Source organism: Pseudorca crassidens, chromosome 9, assembly GCF_039906515.1.
Source record: "Pseudorca crassidens isolate mPseCra1 chromosome 9, mPseCra1.hap1, whole genome shotgun sequence".
Lineage (NCBI taxonomy): Eukaryota > Metazoa > Chordata > Mammalia > Artiodactyla > Delphinidae > Pseudorca > Pseudorca crassidens.
Genome location: NC_090304.1, coordinates 8,886,408 through 8,912,561, shown reverse-complemented (window position 1 = coordinate 8,912,561; position 26,154 = coordinate 8,886,408). Strand labels below are relative to the sequence as shown.

Below are 26,154 nucleotides of genomic sequence, written 5' to 3'. Positions count from 1 at the left end.
CGGGGGAGTTGTTGGTCTGTTAATCAAACAACACCTGGTTCCCTTGATTAATGATTAATATGGTCTATGAGTTCAGAGTGATCTTCAGATCAAAAGGTTTACTAACCTATGACTGAGTTAATTCAAAGCTAAAATTTATAAAGTATAAATTCCCGGCACTTGGGTTCTCCTCCAAAGGAAGATTCCAACCTAGACCGTATCATGAATAAAGAGACTGAGGGAGGGGTATTGGGAACTCCAGTGATCTTGTGGGGTGGGGAGGAGGTGATTACGGGAACTAGGGACAATGGTTGTATCCTAGTCGTGATTCACAGAAACGGGGGCGAGCTCCACCTACCAGCACCTGTAACTGCTGTGCAAAGCAGAGAGAGGGGCCGCTCGGGACGAGCAGAGGGAAGACAATCAAAGAGACACACCCAGACTCCAGCATCTAGGAAACAGAGAGAGGCAGTCAAGCTTGGACTGCTAAGAACAGAACAGAGCGGGGGAAACTGAAGAGTTTCCCTGCAGGTCTGTTTCCTCCAAACAGGAGAAAGACTCTAGAAGATCCTAACAGATCTTACGTAAGATGCTCGGGGGTTCCATCCTGCCCTCTTCACGTTCCTCATGTTTCCCCAGGGCATTTCGAGAGCCCTTCTCTGGCTTTCTGGGGTGGCTTCAGCTCTCAGCTGGCACTAACGATCTCCAGCCATCATCATAGATCTTCCATCATGTCCACATTGTTCAAAGCACAAAAACCACTCCTTTCTCTCCCTCATTCACACCGAAGTCCATTGATTAAGTTATTTTAAGTATTCCTCTGAAATCGGTGAAGATAGAAACTTCTAATTTTCCGGTGCTTATGAGACAGAAAAGCAAGATAAATGCTCTCGTTGATTAAACTTTAAGTTGGGAGGTTTTTTAGACAATAAAGAATAAAGCTATGGATAAACACCAAGGTCCTACTGTATAGCAAAGGGAACTATATTCAATATCCTGTGATAAACCATAATGAAAAGAATATGAAAAAGAATGTACGTGTGTATGTATAAGAGTCACTTTGCTGTACAGCAGTATTTAACGCAACACTGTAACTCAACTTTACTTCAATAAAAAAAAATAAAAGTCATGTATAATTTTTAAAAGAAAATATTTCTTGGGAGAGGTGTTCCTAGATCAAGGCACAGGTGGCCCTGAGCAGCGTTACAGGTTTCCTAAAAGGCCTCCTCCCCTGAATCGCACTGTGGGTCTGAAAGGGCAATAAAACGACCTTCTGCAAAGAGTTCTTCATTCCTGGGAACGTTCGGCAGAGATTTCCAGGATGTTTCAAGCGCCACAGACTAGGTTCAGCCTAAAAAGTAAGTAAGGCTCCTTCCTCCAAAGAGAGTAAGATGAAGTATGTGACATGCCTAGCACAGTGCCTGGCACCTAATAGATGCAGAATAAATATTAGGTTCTTCCCACCCTGAGAGGCCAGGGGTCGATGAGCACATATATTGGATGTATTTCTGGCGGGGTAATTGGGTACATTCTAGATTCTTCCAGAAACTCACAATTTTCTCACACGGGGCGGTGGGGAGAGCGAGGCAGGGGAGGGAAGGAGGCACGTTCTCTCTGCCGACGTCAGTAGCTCTTCCTCTTCTTCAGAGGCTTCAGGCCATTGCTGCTTTGGGCCTTAGGCTGTCCACCACGGCTGAAGGCACCGCCCCTGGAGCCTTGGCTCCCTCTGTCAGCATGTGCTCTACCTGCAAAGCTGACCAGTTCATAGGACCCTCCGTGAGGCTCCTAGGCTCGCACCCTGCCCCACCCCTACCTCACCACACCCCGTCAGGAGCTGGCCTGCCTAAGAAGCAGCCACCCTCGATTCCCAAAGACCCTAGAGCTGCAAGAGACCTGAAGAAGCCAGGACGGCCTGAGGTGCACATCAGAGGCGGGAGCGAGCCCTTTCCCCAGGAGGCATCCAGGGCCCCTGGTCCCCTTCCTCCCCCCGAGAGCCATTCAGCCCACGGTCTGCCACTAGCACGGGGCTCAGAGGAGCACAGCCACTGAGTCCCTTATTCTACACACAGGGAACCTGAGAGCCAGGGAGGGGCGCTCACTTGGACAAAGTGACACAGTGAACGGCATCCGCACTTAGATCTGGGCTCGGGTCTCATGCACGCCAGGCCCAGGCTCCTCAGCAGGACCTCCTATAACCCCCTTGCGCCCTGGGGTCTTCTTTCCATGCACAGATGCTCAGGAGACAGGAGATCCCTCATACCAGAGCCCACCAGGCCCGAGCACTAGTACAAGGTCTCACAAGCATGGAATGGCTGGGAGAAGAGGCAGAGCAGGAAGGAAGAAGATGCAGAGAGTGGGGGGGGGGGGGGGGGAGGGCGAGTGGGCGGGGCTGCTAACCCTCGCTGAGAAACGGGAGAGGGACAGTAGAGAGACCAGCACTGGGATTCGAGCCCCATAGGTCAAGAGAACACAGGTAACATAGAAAAGAAAATGGGAAAATTATGTTCCACCTTTCAATCTTGATCCTTCTAATCTATTAAAAAGGCAACAGTACACACTTCCTCCTCTCATCACATGGGGTTTTAGTAAGGTCCAAATAGTAACAAGAGCAGCTCAAATTGTCACAGGTATTTAGGCTTCCAAAGCTTTTTCACACATAGCGTACCACATTTAATTTATCACCATCCTATACGTGGGGGAAGCGGGCGAGGGGGGGAAGGATGACAGACCCAAGTACACACAAGCCAGGCAGGGAATGTGGGTGAAGCTGGTAGGTGACATACCGATGCCCCACACCCCTTCTGAAGGGGGAGCTCCTACTCGGCCCTGTAGAGTGTTAGCAAGCTGGAACGAGGGCCCAGTGGCCTGATCAAGAGTCTGTCCTACAGAGTGAAGTAAGTCAGAAAGAAAAAGACAAACACCGTATGCTAACACATATCTATGGAATTTAAGAAAAAAAAAAATGTCATGAAGAACCTAGGGTAAGACAGGAATAAAGACACAGACCTACTGGAGAACGGACTTGAGGTTATGGGGAGGGGGAAGGGTGAGCTGTGACAAAGCGAGAGAGAGGCATGGACATATATACACTACCAAACGTAAGGTAGATGGCTAGTGGGAAGCAGCCGCATAGCACAGAGATATCAGCTCGGTGCTTTGTGACCGCCTGGAGGGGTGGGATAGGGAAGGTGGGAGGGAGGGAGACGCAAGAGGGAAGAGATATGGGAACATATGTATATGTATAACTGATTCACTTTGTTATAAAGCAGAAACTAACACACCATTGTAAAGCAATTATACTCCAATAAAGATGTTAAAAAATAAAATTAAATTAAAAAATAGGTTGTCCAAGAGAGGCTGGGAATCCAGATCTTTTTATATAAAATTTCTATATTCTTAAATGTTTGCAAGTCATTCAAATTAAGAAAAAAAAAATACTAGTCATCCAAGCTAAACATATCTGTGGGCCAGATGTGGCCCGCGGGCTGCTAGTTTGCAACTTTAGCTCTGAGTATCTACCGCAGTTTTTCCCCTTTTTGTAAAGGAAGAAAACAGTTTCAGAAATAAGATGATTTGGCCGAGGAGAGCATGCCAGTTTAAGTGGCTGAGGAGGGATTCCACCTGGTGGTCTTACTATGCAGCCCAGTGCCCCCTCTACTCCTCCATGCGTCAGTAGAGGTGAAAACACCTCCTGAGCCATCCTGGAGCAACGGAAGGCCCCACAAGCCCAACAAATAATAATGAAAACACCGATCACCAATTGGACCCCTGATGCAGCAACAAGCCCCAAGACCCCGGGTCAGAGCCAGGCGGGGGCAGGGGGTGCCACACCTGCTGGCTCCTGGGCACGCCGTACCTCAGGTCGTTGACAAAGCGCTTGCAGTTCCCGTCGATCAGGCTGTACTGCACTATCTTGCTGGTCATCTTTTTCGTCTGCTGGATGACCTTGTCCACGGGCAGGGGCAGGTATGTCCCATCCAGCTCGTTGTTGACCTTCCAGGAGCAGCCATGCAGCACGTCCTCCAGACAACTGTATTTCACCACCGCCCGGTTGCTGAAGACGGACGTGATGCTGCTGGCCTCAAATTCCTCACCTAGAGGCCAAAGGCAAGCCAAAGTTGGAAGCTGCAAGGGGCAGTGGGGCAGAGCACCGGCTCACTCCAGCCGCTGGATCAGTGGCTCCTCTTGGGGTCCTGGTTTCACCGTCTCTAAAAGGCACAGCAGAGGATGGGAAGTTGGACTAAATGAACCGCAAAGGGCCAGCTTTCCGCACTCCCCACTTTCAACCACCACTCTCAATCTCTTTCTCATCAAGCTCCAGGGGTACCTCATGGTGTAGGCCCAGACTCCACTCCGTGTACAGACCTGATCAAGTCCTAGGACTGGGGTCTTGCTTTCCTAACCAGACTCCAGCAATCTTCACAAACATGTGACGAATACCCTTACAGGTAAGAGTCAGCTCCTGGACAAGGGGCTGTCATGCGGTTCCAGGATAGGCCTCCCTCTGCCACCATGCAGACCCGCTCCAACCCGCTTCCACCCAGAGGCACTCTGCCTTTCCCTCTGCTCAAGTATCAGGATTCTCACTGAGTGTTTGTTTGAAAACAGGGTTCCACAGCTTGGAAAAACAGAAACGTCTGAAAACTGCTGTATTATCATATTCAGTCCTTAGAGGAGAGAGAGCTCCAGAGAAGGTCTGGAAGCTGCCCAAGGCCAGGTGGGTGGTAATTTAATATCAGGACTGTTTTTCTGCTACAACCATATGGACAGGCAAACGTGGGAACCCTCCCCCTCTGTAAGTTGTCTGAGTGCAAGAAATGTCCCTTGTTCCTTTCTGAAGTATTTGAGGACTATCTGCTGATTTTGCAAAAGCTGGCAGTAGGCAATTCAGCTCTCAGGAACAAAGATGGCAGAATTCATTTTTGAAGGAAGATCTGATGGGGGGCGGTGGTGACAAAACTGTTAACTTGTACAACTCTTTGGTTACGCAAGAGGAAGGCTCCTGGACTTAGTCTGGAAAGGAGAGGTGAAGACGAATGCGATGTGGAGCGATTTTTCATTCTTCGTGTAGGCATCCAGGCAGGAAGGGGGACGGGTGTGGGTGGATGGGGTGGGGAAGCAAAGCGAGGGGAGAGGGACTCTGCTCTGCAGGAAGGTCTCAGCCAGGTGAGGGGCGGGGCCAACCGAGGGGGACAGGAGACAAGGATGAGAGCTGTGAACAAGGTGCGGCCACAGGCATTTGGTACCAGAGCCCTTCTGTAATCTAATCTTGAACGGGCAGTACTTGCACAGGAGGCAAAATCCCCAAAGCATCAAAGATTACCCAGAGGAGCCCCTGCCTCCCCTTCTCCCAGCTCCCCCATCTCCTGAGGCCACCATGTGACCAATGGTTCTGGATGTCCAGTTTTAAGCTGTTTCACATTCTGTGCTGTAATCTTCCACTATCACCACTTCTGCCCCCATCGAATCTCCACCAAAATTTAATGAGTCACCCGTTTAATCTCAGCCCTGTGTTAATGCTGCAATGAAAGGAGAACGATGCCCACACTGGGGGTGGAGCAGCCTGGCATGGGTTGGAAAAGCAGGGAGACAAGGTGAGGATGGAGGTGCCAGAGGTGACCAGGAAGCCAGATGGATGCAGCATTTGGGGCAATAGGAAGCAAGTGACAATCAGAACGCGTAAGCATCTGCACCCCTCCCAGGGGACCCTCAGAAGGATACTGAACTGCTGTCATTACCAAATGGAGGCTCTGGTTCTTACGCTTCTATTTTAAAAGGAAGAGTGGTCTAGGTGGTCAGGGAACTTAGGAATGATCTTTATACTTTTATCTGTCGTAGGGCTGGACACTCAGTGGTTTTTGGTGGACAGAGACCAAGCTCTATCACACAGTAAATTAAGGTCCAGTCGTGCTTTGGGTGTTCTGTTGCTAAAGTAAGGCAGCAGCTGAGGAACACAGTAATTAGCTGTCCTTCTTTTTACTTTGCTAACTTCAATATCAATATTCCAATAGAGTATTCACTCTGACTTGTGGGAGCAGGTGGACCACACAGTCATCTTCCACATAGACGGCCCAGTGCTCGTAGCCAACCCGGAAAATCTCAATCAGGTCTCAGGTCTGGGTCTTGGTTTACCCTATGACGGAAATGGAATGGAATGGAATGGAATGAAATAAAATAAAATAAAATAAAATAAAGTAGACTTCACATGCCCAAGGAAGTCCAGAGTCCTCCTTGTTTGGGGATCAGCTACAGCTCAGCCTGAAGACACTGCCTTTCATCACTTTACAGAAACCCAGGCTGCAAAAAGCTCTCTTCACACAAATGGCCGAGGGACCCGCCCACTCCTGCTACACCCTCGTTATTAAAGCCACCGAGGCTGACAGTCCCAGCTCCAAACGCACAGCTCCGTCTGCATACATGCCCTGTGATAAGCGAAGGAGCTCCTGTAAGCATTTCTCCTTGAAACTCAGCACCATGCGAGCTTTCTCAATAGAGGGCGCTAGAGAGACACTGCAAGAGGAAAAGGTTCTCCTGCAGGTTCTGGCTTTGGGCTGGGGAGTTACACCAAACTGCCATTCTTGGGATAAATCTCACCTAGTAATGATGTATAATCCTTTTTATATGTTGCTGAATTCAGTTTGCTACTATTTTGTTGAGGACTTTCACATCTACATTCATAAGGGATATTAGTCTGTAGTTCTTTTCTTTGCCTGACTTTAGTATCAGGGTAACATTGACCTCAGAATGAGTTGGGAAGCATTCCCTCCTCTATTTTTAGAGTTTGTGAGGGACTGGTAATTGGTAATTCTTCTTCTTCAAATGTATGGTGAAGCCCTCTGGGCCTGAATTTTTCCTTGTGAAAAGATTTTTATTTACTAATTCAATTTACCTGTTATAGGTCTGTTCAGATTTTCTAGTTATTCCTGAGCCAGTTTTGTAATCTGTGTCTTTCTAAGAGTTTGTTCATTTCATGTAAGTTTTCTAATTTGTTAGCATAAAGTTATTCATAGTATTCCTTTATTATCCTTTTAATTTCTGTAAGACTGGTAGTAAACCACCTCTTCCATTCTTGATTTTGGTAACTTGAGTTTTCTTTTTCTTGGGCAATGAACATAGCCAAGGTTTTGTCGATTTTATTTATCTTCTCAGAGAACCAACATATGGCCTCACTGATTTTCTCCATTTATTTCCGTTTTCTATTTCATTGATTTCTGCTCCAATACTTATTATTTCCTTCCTTCTGCTTGCTTTGGGTTTAGTTTGCTTTCCTTTTTCCAGTTTACTGAGGTAGGAATTTGGATTATTGATTTGAAATCTTCCTTTTTTTTTTAAAGATTTTTTTGATGTGGACCATTTTTAAAGTCTTTATTGAATTTGTTACAATATTGCTTCTGTTTATTATGTTTTGGTTTTTTGGCCACGACGCATGTGGGATACTAGCTCCCCGACCAAGGATCGAACCCACACCAGCCCATATTAAATTTTATTCTAAGCACTGCTTTAACTGCATCTCATAAAACTTGATATGCTGTTTTCATTTTCATTCAACTCAAAATATCTTCCAATTTCTCTATTTTTTCTTTTACCCATGGGTTATTTAGAAGTATGTTTTTTAATTTCCAAATACTTGTAGATTTCCCAAATTTCATTCTGTTATTAATTTCTAATTTAATTTCATGTGAACAAAGAAATATTTTATATTATTTCAATCCCTTTAAATTTGCTGAGACTTGCTTTATGGCCTAGAATATGGCCTATCCTGGGGAACATTCATATCTGCTTATGAAGAATATGTATTCTGCTATTGTTGAGTGGACTATTCTGTAAACGTCAGTTAGGTCAAGTTGGTTAATATCATCGTTCAAATCTTCTATATGCTCACTGATTTTCTGTCACATTGTTCTATCCAGCATTGACAGTGTAGTATTTAAAACCCCCAACTATTATTTCTGAATTGTCTATTTCGCTCTTCAATTCTATCAACTTTTGCTTCATGAATCTGGGGATTATGTTGTTAAATGTGTGTGTTTATAACTGTTATATCTTCATGATGAATTAACGTTTTATCATTGCAAACAGTTTCTCTTTTTTCCTAGTAATACTTCTTCCCTTAAAGTCTATTTTTTCTGGTATTAGTGTAACCACTCCAGCTGTGGTTCTGCTTGCGTCTTTTTACATCCTTTTACTTCCAACCTATTTATGACCTTGAATCTAAACTATGCCTCTTGTAGGTGGCATATAACTGGATCTTGTATTATCAAGTCAGATGATCTCTGCCTTTTCTGGACTGTTTAACTGAGTCACATTTCTCCCTGTGGATTGGATTTCTCCCTGTCCCTTTCAGCCTCCCTCCCTTGTGCTATTATTGTCATATTTATTACATCTTGGCATGTTAAAAGGCCAATAATAAAATTTTATAATTACTGTTTAATTCGATTGTCTTTTTAATTAGGATAAAAGCTAAAATATATATTTATACTCTTTGATAATAATAACCAATGTAATTACCTTTATGGGTGCTTTTTTTCTTTTCCTTTTTGCCACACCGCATGGCTTGTAGGAGCTTAGTTGCCTGACCAGGGATTGAACCTGGGCCCTAAGCAGTGACAGAGCAGAGTCTTAACCACTGGACCACCAGGAATCTCCCATGCTTTGTATTCTTTCATGTGGATTAGTTACTATCTGGTGTGACTTCCTTTCAGCCTGAAGAATTTTCTTTGCTATTCCTTTTAAGGCAGTCTTCACTTATCTGAGACTACCTTTATTCTACCTTCTTCTTTTTTTTTTTTTTTGTGGTACGTGGGCCTCTCACTGTTGTGGTCCCTCCCATTGTGGAGCACAGGCTCCAGACGCGCAGGCTCAGCGGCCATGGCTCACGGGCCCAGCTGCTCTGCGGCATGTGGGATCCTCCCGGACCGGGGCACGAACCCGCGTCCCCTGCATCGGCAGGTGGACTCCCAACCACTGCGCCACCAGGGAGGCCCCTACTTTCATTTTTGAAAGACAGTTTACTGGATATAGGATTTTTGGTTGACATTTTTTCTTTTGGAACTTTTCAAATGCCATTCCACTGCTTTCTGGCCTCCGTCGTTTCTGATGAAAAGCCAGCTATCAATTTTATTGTGGTTCCCTTGTACATGATGAGTCTTTCTTTCTCTTGCTGCTTTCAAGATTTTCTCTTTGTGTTTGGCTTTCAGCCATTTGGATTCTGATTCCCCCCCAGGGCTGGTGGTTGCCATTGTCTGTCTGTTTGTTTAGAGGTTTGCCTGGATTGGTTCTGTGATGTCTGTTTCCCTCAGAGCAACCACTGGTGTATCTGCTTCAGTTTTGTTTGTTTGTTTGTTTTTTCTTGCTCTTATTTTCAAGCCTGGCATAAAAATAATGGTCAGCCAGTGACTGGGCAGAGGTTAAGCCACATCTTGGGCCAATAAGGCATCACTCCTTTCCTACGGAGCTCGGTGTGGTTTGGAGAATTCATTCAGGTTCTCAAGTTTAGAAGTCTGTCCCAGCTGTTACTTTCTGCATTCACAAGGCCTCGTGTTCCTCCAGGAGCTAGAGACTCACGCAGGCCCCTCTGTTCTCTCCCAAATGTGTGTGCAGCCTTGTGCACCCCTTAGAGAACAGCAGCTTTTCTAGACCGTCTTCAGCTGTCTCATTACCTGGGTTTCCGTATTAAAGGTCTGGCTGGTCTGTTAGTCCATCATTTGTCCCAACCAGTATTGCAACCTCAGGCTAGGCCTTCCATGATGTTTGTCACTGAGATAACTATTGTTTTCCACAACATCTCTGGGCGTGGAATTTTCCAACAAATAAAGTTGCCCTCTGCTGCCACTGCCAGTCCTCCTGGCAGGTCCCACCCACCCAGGTAACAACTTCCCCACCACAGAGCTGGGGGAGGTGGGGGACTTACTAAGACACTACAGCTCTCCATTGTTCTGAGATTCCAAGATTCAGTAGGCTTTCTTAATTCAACACTTATCAATTTGTTGTATGCCTTTGGTCAAATTCCAGAGTCTTTAAATGGTTGTCTTTGATGGTTCTGTCCAGCTTTATTTTTGCTGTTTGGGGATATTTTTCTGAGATGCTCAGTTAGCCACTCCAGATGTCCTGCCCACTTGACGGAATGAATTTTTATGGGCAAAAAGCAGACCATCTACTCAGTGATATTACATGGAAGGAATTGAGGCCAAGAAAGGGAGTGGATTTTAGAATTTTTATGGGCAAAAATCAGGCCAAGAAAGATGAAGTGCTTCGTCCAAGGTCCTAGGCAAGTCAGTGGCAGAGCTAGGACCAGAACTGGGGTCCTGGACCAAACCAACTCCTTCTGCCTTAAAGAGAAAATACGGTGGCAACTGAGCTCCCACTAGAGGGCGCTCCAAACTAGCCTTCTCATCTGGAAAGCAGAATCACTATCCTTGCTGTTTTTTCCTCGAATTATCTGCCAGTAAGAAGACAGCACAATTCATTGTGATGCTAGTCTAAGCAAAAAAAACAAAAGAAATCCACGTGCTGGTCATCAAGGATATTGAACAAGCTTTGTGGTACAGGAAACAAAAAATTCTGGGGTTGAGGGGAGTGGATTTTAGAATTTTAAGTTTTCTTTTGTTCCTTAATACTCTCCACCTGCAATATTGCCTCTGGATAGGGGTAGTCAGGTGGAAACTTGAATGGGATTCACAACAGACTTAACAGTCACCTAGAGTTACCTGCTCTCTTGCTGAAGTTTCTCCCTCTATAAATTGATGGTATTGAGCTTTGAGTCTCAACCTTGGCTGCACACGGAAATCACCTGCAGAGCTTTTAAAAATTAAGATTGATGTGGAGTATGGCCTGGGAACCAGAATTTTAAGAGCTCCCCGGGTGACTCTAATGGCAGCCAAGGTTGTAGCCATATTGGGAGCTTTTCCAAGGTCCCATCCTTCCTTTTTCCTTAACTTTAGCCTGTCCCCAGCATTTCATGAACCTTAGGGAACCTGTCTATATCCTCCAGGGCGAACTCCACTCCCAGCTGATGCTCCAATCTTCAAATCCAGATTAAGGTTTCCCTGCCCCTTTTTCTCTCTTTGGAATAAGATATGACTTTGAAATCTTCCATCCATCTGCTATTTATTTCCTTTGCACAAGCTGGCAACCCAGCTCTGGCCCTTCTCCCAGAAATAGGCACCTGGTTGGAAAAACCAGTCTTTCATAAGGCCGCTGGATGATAACAGTTTCTGAAAGTCTTATAACTATGACAGGGGTGGTGCAGGGAAGTGGGTGGAGGGCTCGTTCCTGCCTGCAGCATGTGGCAGGGAGGCAGGAACAAAACCACAAAGACAGAGCTTTATTTTGAACTCCTGGGAGTAAAAATGTAAAGTCCCTAGCTGTTTCTGAAACACACTGATTCTTGGGTCAGTTCCTGACCAGGCACTGGAGCAGATGTGGGAAGCTGGGAGCAGAAGAAAATCATCATGATACAGGTATTAGGAATTTCACTTTCAGCTCTGATCCTAACCCAGATGATACCTCAGAAATAAAACCTGAAGCCTCAGACACAGACATGACACCAAGCAGAGAATTCGAGTTACAACGGTAGGCAGAGAAAAGCCAGCTCTACCATCCACCAGTCCCACCCATCAGGAAACTTCCACAAGCCTCTTAGATAGCCTCATCCACCAGAGGGCAGACAGCAGAAGCAAGAACTACAATCCTGCAGCCTGTGGAACAAAAACCACATTCACAGAAAGATAGACAAAATGAAAAGGCAGAGGGCTATGTACCAGATGAAGGAACAAGATAATACCCCAGAAAAACAACTAAATGAAATGGAGATAGGCAACCTTCCAGAAAAAGAATTCAGAGTAATGATAGTGAAGATGATCCAGGACCTCGGAAAAACAATGGAGGCAAAGGTAGAGAAGATGCAAGACATGTTTAACAAAGACCTAGAAGAATTAAAGAACAAACACCTACAAGAACTAAAGAACAAACACCTAGAAGAATTAAAGAACAAACAAACAGAGATGAACAGTACAATAACTGAAATGAAAAATGCACCAGAAGGAATCAATTGCAGAATAACTGAGGCAGAACAACAGATAAGTGACCTGGAAGACAGAATGGTGGAATTCACTGCTGCAGAACAGAATAAAGAAAAAAGAATGAAAAGAAATGAAGACAGCCTAAGAGACCTCTGGGACAACATTAAACGCAACAACATTCACATTACAGGGGTCCCAAAAGGAGGAGAGAGAAAGGACCCCGAGAAAATATTTGAAGAGGTTATAGTCGAAAACTTCCCTAACATGGGAAAGGAAATAGCCATCCAAGTCCAGGAAGCGCAGAGAGTCCCAGGCAGGATAAACCCAAGGAGAAACACTCCGAGACACATAGTAATCAAATTGACAAAAATTAAAGACAAAGAAAAATTATTGAAAGCAGCAAGGGAAAAACGACAAATAACATACAAGGGAACTCCCATAAGGTTAACAGCTGATTTCTCAGCAGAAACTCTACAAGCCAGAAGGGAGTGACATGATATACTTAAAGTGATGAAAGGGAAGAACCTACAGCCAAGATTACTCTACCCAGCAAGGATCTCATTCAAATTCGATGGAGAAATCAAAAGCTTTACAGACAAGCAAAAGCTAAGAGAATTCAGCACCACCAAACCAGCTCTACAACAAATGCTAAAGGAACTTCTCTAAGTGGGAAACACAAGAGAAGAAAAGGACCTACAAAAACAAACCAAACAAAGATTGGTTTTGACATGTATACACTGATGTGTATAAAATGGATGACTAATAAGAAAAGAAAGAAAGAAAGAAAGAAAAAAAAGGTATAGGGAAGATAATCGTAAAAGATTTGGAAAAATTGTAAATACTTAAAAGATATCTGGGGCTTCCCTGGTGGCGCAGTGGTTGAGAGTCCGCCTGCCGATGCAGGGGACACGGGTTCGTGTCCCGGTCCAGGAAGATCCCACATGCGGTGGAGCGGCTGGGCCCGTGAGCCATGGCCGCTGAGCCTGCGCATCCGGAGCCTGTGCTCCGCAACGGGAGAGGCCACAGCAGTGAGAGGCCCGCGTACCGCAAAAAAAAAAAAAAAAGATATCTGCACTCAGACTGCTTTACAAGCATCTTCAAGCTTATGTACCATCTAAAAGAAATGGAAAATAGAAATCATAGAAGATACTTTTTGTACTTAAGCAAGATTCATACTCAAAGAAAAAGTTTTACCCCAAGTCAACAGATTAGCATATATATACATATAAATGTTCATTTGTAGGGGTTTTGTGTGTATGTATTTATTGAAATAAAATGTGCATATTTCTTTAAAAAAAAAAAAAAGAATGGTAGGCAGCTACAAAGTCATAGAAAGAAGACAGTGTTTGTTGTTAGGAGACCTGGTTCAAATCCCAACTCTGCCACTCACTAGGTGTTCGACACATTCTCAGGAGAACTTCCGAGAGAGCAAAGATGTTGGTCTTTACAAAAGAACATTTTACAAATGTCGAAAGATTACTGTATGCCCCAATGGAGCGCCTCACTCCTAATTACTCTGTTATGAATCTGCCATGGTGAACTTTTTTCTAATCCCTTGCAGTGAATACGATGGTCTTATTCCCCCCAGAAATTCTCCCTTTATGTATTCAATCAACAAATATTTATCAAGCACCTACTAGTTTAAGCACTGGGAATACAGCAGTGAATAAGGCTGACAAAAGCTCTGCCCTCTTTTGGAAGGAGACAGACAGTCAATAAGCAAAATGACTATCTAATGTGATACATGCTATTAAGGCAATAAATGGGGTGATGTGATGGAAGGCTAAGACTACTCTAGTACCATATGTACTGAAGTGTAGCCATGGTAGATGGTCTGGATTCTTCTGACAGCAGCCGTCTCATTTCTCTTCGGGTAACTTCTCCCTTCCTCCCCAGCCCTGTGATCCTCGTGGGGATGCCAATCATTGCACCCTTTCAACTCAGGCCAATCCGAGCCTTTCCCTTGGGATTTTTTTTTTTTAAATGATTGAGGTATAACTGGCATGCAACATTATATTAGTTTCAGGTATCCAACATAATAATTTGATATTTGTATATATTGCAGAATGGTCACCACCACAATAAGTCTAGTTAACACCCATCACCATACATAGTTACAGAATTTGTTTTTCCTTGTGAAGAGAACTGTTAAGATTTAGTCTCTTAGCAACTTTCAAATATGCAATACAGCATTATTAATTATAGCCGCCACGCTGTACATCACAGCCTGTTCGTTTTTATAACTGAACATTTGTACCATTTGACCCCCTTCACCCATTTTGCCCACCTCCCACCCCCTGCCTCTGGCGACCACCAATCCGTTCTCTGTATCTATGAGCTCGGGGCGGGGGGGTTTGTTTGCTTGGTTGGTTGGTTGGGGTTTGTATGTTTGTCTGTTTTCAGGATTTTTTGTGTTTAAAGCAAGGGAAGAGATGCTGTCTATTTCCTCTGGGGTTGCTAAGTGGGACCTCCCTTCTCTAAACCTCATGGAAGAAGCTGTTGATGTAGAGGAAAATTGAGGCCGTCGATCTGAAAGAAACCAAGGGGAGAGGTGGCCAGACAGACAGGATCCCCTGGCAGTGGCAGGGGCCCAGATCCTGGTTCCAGTCTCTAAAGAGCCCAGATCTGCCCAGGTTCCTACGGTGAGTCCTCCCTGACTCTAAGTTACCCTAGTAACCTTGCAATTTAAAAAATCTCTTCTTGACTTATACTAGCTAAAGCTGGTTTTCTATAATCCAACTGAAAGGGGAGTGGTGTGACATAGAGTGACTGTGGATACACTCTGGGCCCCAAGGGCAGGAGAGACCTCTATGAAGAGGTAAGATTTAGGCTGAGAAGGTAAAGCCACGAGGAAGAAAATTATGTGACCATCTGGAGGGTCGCTCCAGGCAGGGGCAGGACAAAGACTCTTGGGCAGGAGGGTTTAGTGTGGCTGAATATGAAGGGAGAGAAGGTCTGATGAGACTGTAGAAGAAGAAAAGGACCCCATCGTGGTGGAGGTGGAGGTCTTTCCGACACCAGTTATAGACAGGAGACCATGAGGGCAGACGAGTCCTTCAGGATACTGGTTGTGAAAGGGAGGAGGGGCACCAGGTGGGAAATGGACAGAAACAGGGGTCCAGGGAGGGCATTTTCAAGACAGGAAGGACGACAGCACATGAGTGCTGGTAGCGTGGCTCCAGCGGGAGGGAGATATTGAAGGCGGCAGAGAGAGAAGGTTAATCAGCAGCAAAGGGTCCTGAAAAAAATGGGAGGGGCTGAGATCAAGAGCCCCCGAGGAGGAGCTGGCCTTCCCATAGAGAGGTCAGGGAGGGCCCTTCTGACCAGAAGACACGCACTGGTATGCTTGGGCTGCCATAACAAAATACCACATGCTGGGTGGCTTAAACAAGGGAAATTTATCTTCTCACAGTTCTGGAGGCTGGTGAATCCAAAGACCAAGGTGCCAGAAAGGCAGGTTTCACTCTGAGGCCTCTTCTCTTGGCTTGCAGGCAGCTGCCACCTCACTGCAAGCTCACATGACGACACATGGGAGATCTCAGTTCCCCAACCAGGGACTGAGCCCTGGCCACAACAATGAAAGCTCCTAATCCTAACCGCTAGACCACCAGGGAACTCCCAAGTGACTACTTCTTTGTGTGTGGCGAGAGAGAGCTAGCTCTCTGGTGTCCCTTCTTATAAGGGCACTAATCCTATCATGTTAGGGCCCCACCCTTATGATCCCATTTAACCTTAATTACTTCTTACTCCAAATAGAGTCATGCTGAAGATTAGGACTCCAACATATGAATGTGGTGGGGGGAGGGAGGGACCCACATACACTGAGTCCATAACAACATATGTGAGCTGGATTTGCAAAACCAGGAAAGAGCAGTCTTGGCAACCCAGTGAGTGCAAAGGCTCTGAGAAAGGGAGGACTTGGGTTCATGAAATGTACAGAAAAGAGGCGGGGATGGTTGGTACAGGGTGATCAGGGGGAGGAGAGAGATACAAGATGAATCTGGAGATGATATACAGATCCAGACAATAGAAAGCAAAAAGGAGAGAATGTGGGCAGGGTGGGGGGGTGGACGTGTGTCCATGGTGAGCAATCTCTGAGGCCTCATTTGAGTAAAAGAGCTGGTGCTCCTCATGTGCTAGGACCTCAAGATGCATTTATCTCATCTGTCCTATCTTGGCATTAATTCACCCCTGTTACACAAAGCAGTAAGTCGTTCCATGTATTTTAAAGGGTATGTACATGTCTTGATGAGATCAGCAGAAATAGGAGTCAAATGATAGAGCCTCAAAATGGCATGAGGTTAGTGAAGGTGGAAAGTAAGCATGTCCGTCAAAGACCTACACATAGACCTCCATCAGGTTAAGATGAAAACAGAACAGCTTGAAGTGATACATCCCAGCAGGTTTTTGTCCTGACTCTCTGAAACAGGGGCAAGTGAATGAAACCATGTATTAATGTTACACAAAGTTTCATATGGGGAGCTGGTAATGATGTTGCTTGTCATTTTATAAGATAAATTCCTCTCTTCCTCCTATTACCCAAATAGTCCACAAGCACCTTGAGGCCAAGGACAAGACTAGCCTCCCAGATCTCTGCTGAGTAAAACACTGTAGAGAAGCAATGCTATACACTCCTTATTTCGCTATTAAGTAAAATCCTATTCATCTTGTATTACATTTTTGCCATTAACACTGAGTTCTACAGACCTGCTTTTGCTTATAACGTTATCAAAAGAAACTCCAGAGTGCTCACTTCGGCAGCCCATATACTAAAGAAACTCCAGAGCCTAACCTTAAAAAATGCAAGTCCTGGTGGCGCAGTGATTGGGGGTCCGCCTGCTGACGCAGGGGACGCGGGTTCGTGCCCTGGTCCAGGAGGATCCCGCATGCCGCCGAGCGGCTGGGCCTGTGAGCCATGGCCGCTGAGCCTGCGCGTCCGGAGCCTGTGTTCCACGGCGGGAGAGGCCACAGCAGTGAGAGGCCCGTGTACCACAAAAAAAAAAAAAAATGCAAGTCCTTACAAATTTCCTTTTAAAAGGAATCTTCGCTTTGTGACCACCTAGAGGGGTGGGATATGGAGGGTGGGAGGGAGATGCAAGAGGGAGGAGATATGGGGATATATGTATATGTATAGCTAATTCACTTTGTTATAAAGCAGGAACTTACACACCATTGTAAAGCAATTATACCCCAATAAAGATGTTAAAAATAAATAAATAAAATTAAGTGTTTAAAGTGATGGCCACCCGCAGCTGCAGAGATAGCTGTATCTTTCCACAGCATCAAGCTTGCTAAAGAATCTGACTTGACAAAGTATCAAATTGAAAACACAAGAGTATCGAGGTACTGTGCAATATGGAGGCTTCCTGAATATTCATTAACCGTCACCAACTTGTTCTGTTCTCTGTTAATATAAATCAGTCCTTAGAATATCATCTGAACAAAGTGGTGTTGAGACATTCTAGAAATTGTTGTAGTTCAAGGAGGAACTGAAATTCCTATTGGTGGTTGGGCTTGATAACTCACTGGCCTGGTAATAATGTTGGAATCTTGACGCCTCTATATTCCTAAACCATACAATTGAGACCAACTCAATTGGCGCCTTCCTCTCCTATCATAGAATGAGAAATAAAAACCTTTGACTGTAAGGATTTTTATTTTACTGAAGAGATTAAGAGTCTCACCACCGTTTGAACAAGTACAACGTAGCGAGTCATAGTAAGTCCAGCAGTAACTGATGGCCAAGCTCTCTAGCAGACCCTGAGTACCTCGGATCACATGACACTATAATCACTGCTAGAAGACACCTTCAAAACTTCGGATCTATCTACTCATGTTTTCTTATAATTTAAATTCTTTTAGAAGATAACTGTATATATCCAAGAGAACTGAAAGTGTGGACACAGGTCCACCCTTGTACATGAATGTTCATAGCAGCATTATTCCTAACAACCAAAGGTGGACGCAACCCAAACGTCCATCAACAGATGAATGGCTAAACAAAATGTACTGATCGTATATCCATACAATGGAACACTACTGGCCAATAAAAATGAATGAAATACTGACACGGGCTACAACATGGATGGACCTTATAAACATTATGCTAAGTGAAAGGAGCCACATACAAGAGATCACAGATTGTATGATTCCATTCACATGAAACGTCCAGAAGAGGCAAATACTTAGAGACAAAAATCAGGTTAGTGGTTTCCAGGGACTAGGGACAAGGGAAAATGAGGAGACTGCTAATGAGGTGGAGTTTCTTTTTAGGGGGATGAAAGCATTCTAAAATTAGACCATTATGATGGTTGCACAACTCTGTGAATATACTAAAAACCACCACACGGTACACTTTAAAAGGATAAATTTTAGGTATACGTGAATTGTATCTCAATAAGGTTGTCATTTTTTAAAAAGGTAACTGACAGCTTAAGCAAAAGTACAATAACAACAATGTATGTTGGGATTTAGAAGCAAAATGGATGTTAATAATAATGTTAATAATAATCCATTTCTCCATATCTGGCGTTAATAATGACGCCAGATATGGAGAAATGGAGCTACTGTAAGCTTCTTATACTATAAATAAAGCGGTACAGTATCACTCGAAGGCAGACCATAAGAAGTTAAAAATGTAGACTATAAAAACTAAAACAAGAATTAAAATTACAAAACACACGGAATTATAGTCAATAAACCACAAATGAAATAAAACTGAATCACACAAAACAATCAAAAAGAAGTCGGGGAAAAAAAGGAGAAAGGAAACAGAAAAACAGATAGGACAAATAGGAAATAACAGATAGGACAAATACAGATAGGACAAATAGGGATGGCAGACTTAAATCTCAGCCTATTAATAGTCACATTAAAGTACATAGTCTAAACGTCCTAGTGAAAAGGTAGAGATTGTTGATTGGATAAAAAAATAAAACTCAACTCTATGCTGCCTACAAGAAACACATTTTAAATATAAATGCATAAATAGGTTAAAAGGAGAAGGAAGAAAATGACATACTATGCTAACACTAATTGAAAGAGCTGGAGTGACTATATTAATATCAGACAAAGTAGACTTCAAAGCAATGAATCTTTCTAGGAATAAAGAAGGTATTATTTGTAATAATAAAGGAATCAATTCATCAATAATGAATAACAATACTAAATGTTTACATATCTAATGATACGACCTTATGATTCATTAAAAACAAACTGATAAAACGACAAAGAGAAATAAACAAATCTACAGTTATAGTCAAAAATTTCAGTACTCCTCTATGTAATTAATAGAAAAATATAAACAGAAGACCTGAATAACACTATGAACCAACTTGACCTAATAGATATTTATAGACTACTCCATCCAACAATAGCAGAATACACGTTCTTCCCAGAAACTAACAATATTTACCAAGAAGGACCACATCTGGGGCTGTAAAACAAGTCTCGTTAAATTGAAATGGATTCAAGTCATACAAAATACATTCTCTGACCACAACAGAATAACTTAATAACCAAAAGATATCTTGGAAAATCTCCAAGCATTTGGAAACTAAATAACATTTTTCATAACCCACAGGAGATAAAAAGGTGGGGGGGGGGAATTACTTTGAATTGAACAAAAATGAAAATACAACATGCCAAAATTTGTGGGACATCACAAAGCAGTGCTTAAGGGGAAGTTTATAGTAATAAATGCCTATAATAGATAAGAAGAAAAGTCTGAAATCAGTGTCCTCTACTTCCACCTTAAGACAGAAAAAGAAGTGCAAATTAAAACCAAAGTAAATAGAAAAAAGGAAATAATAAAAATCAGAACAGGATCAGAGATATAGAAAACAGAAAAACAACAGAAGAAAATCAATGAAATCAAGAGCTGGTTCTCTGAGAAAATCCATAAAATTGTTAAAACTCTAACCGAATTGATCAGGGAAAAAAAAGAGAAGACGCAAATTACCAATATCAGGAATGAGAGAGGTGACATCATTACATGTCCTACAGATACTAAATGGATAACAAGGGAAAATTATGAACAACTTTATGCCAATATATTTGACAAAGCTCACTCAAGAAGAAACAGATAATGTGAATATCCCAAAATATATGAAGGAAATTGATTTTGTAGTTAAAAATCCTTCAAACAAAGAAAACACCAGGCCCAGACAGCTTCACTGGTAAATTCTAACCAACATTAAAGGAAAAAATAATACCAATTCTTCACAAGAATTCTGTGGAGTAGGAATACTTCCAAACTCATTCTATGAGGCTTGCATTACCGTAATACCAAAACAGACAAATACAAGAAAATAAAATTTAACAAATTAATACCCTTTATGAATATAAATGCAAAAATTCAAAGCAAAATTTTGTAAATTGTATAAAACAATATATAAAAAGAATAATACATCATGGTCACATGTGTTTCCCCCCCCCCAGGATTTCTAGGTTGTTATAACATCTGAACACCAGCCAATATAATTCAAACTAAAAAAGAAAAATTATATGATCATCTCAATAGGTACAGAAAAAGCATTTGTTAAAATTCAATGTCTATTCCTGATTTTTTTTTCCAAAGAAACTCTCAACAAACTGGTAAAAGAAAGGAACTTTCTTAACCTAATAAAAGGCATCTATGAAAAACCTACAGCTTACATCATACTAAATGGTAAAGACTGAATGCTTTCCCTCTAAGTTAAGGAATTAGATAAAGATGTCTGCTCCCACCACTTCCATTAAGCATTGTACTGAAGGTTCTGGCTAGTATCAGTACAATTTAAGACAAAAATAAAGGCATCCAGCTAGGAAAGGAAAAAGTGAAACTGTCTTTAGAGGTGACATGATATGTAAAAAGTCTAATGGAATCGACCCCCAAAAAGTTACTCAAGTAAATAAGTCAGTAAATAAGGTTGAAGGATACAAGATAAGTATCCTTATCTAAGTACCCTGGCAAAAGTCAATTATATTTCCAATTACTAGCAATAAACAATCAGAAATTGACTTTTTTTTCACTTTAAATGTTCAAAATTGAAATTTAAAATTTTCTGAAATACCATTTCAATAGCATCAAAAAGTATGAAATACTTTCAAAAAGATGTGCAGGATCTGAAGCTGAAATTTACAAAACACTGCTGAGAGAAATTAAAGAAGACCTAAGTAAACAGAACACCTTGTTCATGAGTCAGGAGACAACATTGTGAAGACACCAATTCTCTTAAAATTTGATGTGATTCCAGGGAAAATCTCAGCAGGCGTTTTATAGAACTTAGGATAGCCAAAACTACTTTGAAGAAGAACAACAGAATCGGAGGGCTAACATTCTTGACTTCAAGAGTTATTACAAAGCTACAGTAATCAACATAGTGTGATGTTGGCCTTACAATAGGCAAATAGGATCAATGGAATAAAACAGCCCAGAAAGGGACCCACTAGTATGTGGATAACTGGTTTTTACAAGGTGCAAAGGCAACTCAGTGGGAAAAGGATAGTCGTTTCTAGAAATCATGCTGGAATAGCTTGATAGCCACGAAGAAAAAAAAATAAACGTCGATCTATACCTCATGCCATATACAAAAATCAACTCAAAATGTATCAAAGATGTAAAGGTAATGTGTAAAAACTAAAACTTTAAAATAGCTGGAAGAAAAGAGGAGAAAACCTTTGTGACCTTGGTTTAGGCAAAGATTTCTCAGATACAACACCAAAGGCACAATTCATAAAAGAAAAACTTATAAATTGGACCTCAACAGAGTTAAAATATTTTGTTCTTCAAAAGATACTGTTAAGAAAACAAAAACACAAACCACAGACCGAGAGAGAATATTGCAAGTGATGATGAACTCCATCTGTACTTGTATACAGAATTTCTGAAGAACTCTCAGATAAACCAAGAGAAAAGACAGGCAAAAGATTTGGGTACTTCACCAAAGATTATATATAAATATAAGGAAAGCAAATAAACACATGCAAAGATTTTCAACATCATTGGTCATTAAGGGAATGCAAATTACAACAGCAATGAGATACCGACATACATATTGGGAGAGCTAAAGTTAAAGAGATTGACCAAACCAAATGCTGAGGAGGACGAAGAGGAACTGGAACTCTCACATACTGCGGGTGGGAATGTAAAATGGCACAACCACTTTGGAAAACAGTAAGTTAAACAAACATCTACCAAATGATTTAGCCACTATATTCCTACGTATTCACCCAAGAGAAAACATATGTCTATACAAAGATCTGTAAACAAATGTTCATAGCGGCTTTATTTGTAACAGCGAGAACTGGAAACAACCCAAATGCCCACCAACGGGTGAATGGATAAACAGGGGTCTATCCATACAATGAAATCCTGCTCAGTAATAACAAGGAATAAACTACTGATAACCTGCAACATGGATATAATTTGAAATAATTACGTGAAAGGAGGCAGACAAAAAAGAGCACATACAACATGATTCCATTTATATAAGTCTCTAGAAAACGCAAACGAACGCATAATGACAGAAAGTGCATCAGTTGTTGCCTGGGGATGGGAGTGGGAAGAGGGAGGGGTTTACAGAAGGGAACAAAGAAAGCTTTGGGAGTGATGGAGATGTTCGTTATCTTGATTGTGGTGATGGTTTCATGGGTGAATACATATGTCAAAACATATCCAAATGTATATTGCATATTCTGAATAGATGAAGTTTATTGTATGTCAGTTACACCTCAATAAAGCTCAATAATCAGCTCCGTAAAGCTGTTTTTAAAAAATGTTAAAGGCATAAGCAACATCCCAAATCAGTGTGCAATTCAACCTGCCACAGTATAAATAAAGTAAAAGACAATATTATGTAGGGAAGAAGTCGCCAGGAAGTTAAAGATATGCCTGGTCTGAGAATTCCCGAGATACCCACCTCTGCTGCCTGCTTTATCAACCTTCCCGCACTCCCAGGCTCCAGAGCTGAATTCCACTCTGCTCTCTTCTGGTTGGGTGTGGACTCCAAGGGTTTCTCCCTAAATGAATTTTGTGCACACACAAATTCACAATTATTGGAAATTCTGTATTACTTCAGATTTACGATTTTAAGATATCTTTTAGTTTTCAGATTATAGGAAACATTCCCCCCTCTCAAGCTTGTTTCTGTGATGCCATTTGCTGTCATACAAAATAATGGCTGTTTTTTGCTTTTCAGACAATTGTTTAAAATGCTAATGATAGCAATGAGTTGCTTTCAGGGGCTTTCCCCCCCTCCTCTGATAATCTTTTTTTTTTTTAAATATTTATCAAAGTGATACTTAGACATAGCTTTTTAAAAAATGGTAACTGTACATAATGACTTATACGGAAGTGCAACAGGCCTCTGCTCTTTCCCTTCCCCTCCCAGTCCTCCTGGCCAGAGGCAAGCCCCTGGAACTCTTGACCTGTTTCTTCCAATAATTAGCTCCATGTTTCTGAGAAATCTTGTTGACAACACTGTAACTGCAAGTAATGTGAAAGAAATCAGTATATTTTGTCCCTAGAAACAAAATGTTACAGGAGAGGACTGAAACTAAAGGTAGGAGTATGCTTTTGGGGTAGAAAAGTAGAGTGAAATATATGGGGGCCAAAAAGACCTGGGTTTGAATCCTGGCTCTGATATCTGCTATTCAACCTTGAGCTAGTAAACTAGTCTGTCTGAACCTCAGTTTGATTGTCTATAAAATAGAGATGCTAATATTTTTCTCGCAGAGTTGTCAAGAGGGTTAAATGAGAAAACATATGTACACATCTAATACATTACCAACCCCCAAATGGCATTTTCTTTACCTTCCCCAAATTTTAACTCTTCTCCAAAAGTACAGTATATGGGAGCGGGGGAGTGGGGGAACCCCTCATTTTCCATATTGCTCTTCTCCAAACTTTCAGCTCTCAGAATTTTAAACAGAAGCAACTATCATGTTTTTAATGAAAGCGAATTGCAGAAATTGGCAAGAAGGTTGCATCATTCATTAGTTACTGAGCCCAGCTGGCAAAATATTGTAAGCACTCTTGGAAAGCAATTCAGTTCTCAGGAGTCTGTAGAATGGCCTTGCGGCTAGAAACTGCTACAAGGTAGCCTCCCTCCACCAGGTCCCAGGACTGCCCTCTGGCTGTTATTACCAGGAGCACACTAGCCTTCGTTAGTGGTAGGCTGGTTCGCAAAACCAGCTCAGGATTTGTTTTACAAACTGTCATCAAAGTCGGTTCTTCAAAAGGCTTCTAACCACCCAAAGACCCAGTCCTTACATACGAAGAAAGAATCTTACCCCTGCCGGACGCTGCTTCTGCCCTGTTCTAACGTGCCCTGCTGTGGCTGCTTGGGTAAGAGCTGGACCAACTCTTGAGACCCCACAGATTCTTCTAATTCAAGGGGAAAAAAAATGTTATTGAATATTTAAACCACAACTGCCTTCTATAGGGCGTGAAACCCATGAAAGGAGGATTGGAGCGAGCACCTTGACAGCTATGCAGAGGTGGGAGCTCCAGTCTAGAACCAAGCCTGGCACCTGGTTAGCCCTCAATAAACTTTGGGATAAAGGGGGTTGTGAGACCATCCTGGAGAGGGCTCAGTTCCTCCGGGAAAGAGAGGCTTTGGAATTCCTGGGTACAGACTCGGGAAGAGGATGCCTCTATCCCAGAGGGCAGAATCCTCGGGGCCAAACCCAATGGCAGAAGCTTCTGCGGAGCCAGAGCTGTTATTATAACTCTACCTGCCCGGCAGCTACCCCGTCTGTCCCATTTCCACCCTAAATACAACAGGAAGGTAAATACTCGAGAGAGTCACTGGACGCCTGGTTCGCTTCGATTACATTAATAACCAACGATCATTCCAAAATATTCACTCATTTCGGTTAACAAGCGTTTCGCACAATGAACAAATATCTACGAGAAGGAGCGTTGAAAGAAACCATGGTGACCTTTCTGGGGGTCCAACGGCCTGCTGGGGCCTGGAGAACGACCCCGGAAGGTTCCAGGCCCAGGCGTGGGGGCTTGGTGAGGAGGAGCCCCCCTCCCGCGGCGACCCGACTGGGGCCCAGGCGAAAGTCCAGGAGCAGGCTGGGTGTCATTCGTCCGTACACTCGCGGTTTCCGAGGCGGCCTGAGGCGGGGCCGGGGGAACATAGGGAGGAGGCGCCCGCACTCGCGCTCGGCGGCGGGGCTCAGGCCCATCCCGCTGCTGCCGCCCCGCCGGTCCCCGGGCCTCGCTGGGGGCGACTCGCCAGGCCAGTTCCCAGTCGGCGCGGCCCCGGGTCGGCAGAGCTGCGGGGTCCGGGACGCTGCTTGCTGGGAGGGCGGAGGGGCGCGGAGTGGGCACGCGGGCGCGCAGCGAACGGCGGGGGCGCGCGGCCAGAGCGCGCGGGGCGAGGGCGGTGCGGGCGCGGTGAGCACGTGTCCGAACACAGCCGGCGCTGGTGGGGGCGCTTGAAAGCCCAGGAACCTGCGCGGGGCCGGGGGCTGGGGGGCGCTTTGAGAGGAAAGGTAGGGAAAAGCGGCGTAGGAGGCGATTGGGGTGGAAAGTAACAGAATAGTTTCTGTAAGACTCAGAGGTGGCATCTGATGTGGCTGGAGAAGCTGAAGGTCCACGGAGCAGAGGAGCGACATCTGGAGATAGGGGTTGAGGCCAAGTTAGGAGGGCTTGGGGAGGTACGCTCAGGAGTTAAAATCTTGGACGATTCAGACCAGATCGAGCGATCGACAGATAATCTTTTATATGTTTTTATTAAAATTATATACATAATATGTAATATATATACAAAAGAATCCATGGAATACATGTAGTTATGAAACATGACGATAAAATTACCACCCGTGAAAACACCATCCTACTAAGAACCGCAACACACCTAGCACAGAGGCTCCTCCTACCTGTGTGGTCTTCCCTTATCCCATCTCCCAGCCCCACCCTCACCTCCACCCCCATCCCCCAGAGGTCACCTCTCTCCAGTCTATCATGCTCTTGCTTTTTAAAACTTTTTAAAAATCTCTTCTTTGTAGTCCTAACACGTTGTTTCGTTTTGCTTATTTGAAGCTTGTAATAATCGTATCACACACAGAAAAAAAAATCGTATCACGCTGTATTATCTTCTGCAATCTGCTTCTTTTAAAGTTGTCTCTAGGGCTTCCCTGGTGGCGCAGTGGTTGAGAGTCT

The 26,154-nt window shown here is 43.4% G+C and overlaps 1 protein-coding gene across 1 annotated transcript; it reads right to left on the bottom strand.

Annotated features, from left to right (window-relative positions):
* Window positions 1–25,287, bottom strand: PLAAT5 (phospholipase A and acyltransferase 5). The gene is given in 8 exon segments (XM_067748658.1): window positions 1–1,724; window positions 3,811–4,068; window positions 6,000–6,091; window positions 6,094–6,112; window positions 22,901–23,000; window positions 24,273–24,366; window positions 24,924–25,097; window positions 25,100–25,287. Coding segments are annotated over 8 exon segments (906 nt in total). The 5' UTR covers window positions 25,176–25,287; the 3' UTR covers window positions 1–1,631.
* Window positions 25,288–26,154: the final 867 nt, after the last annotated feature.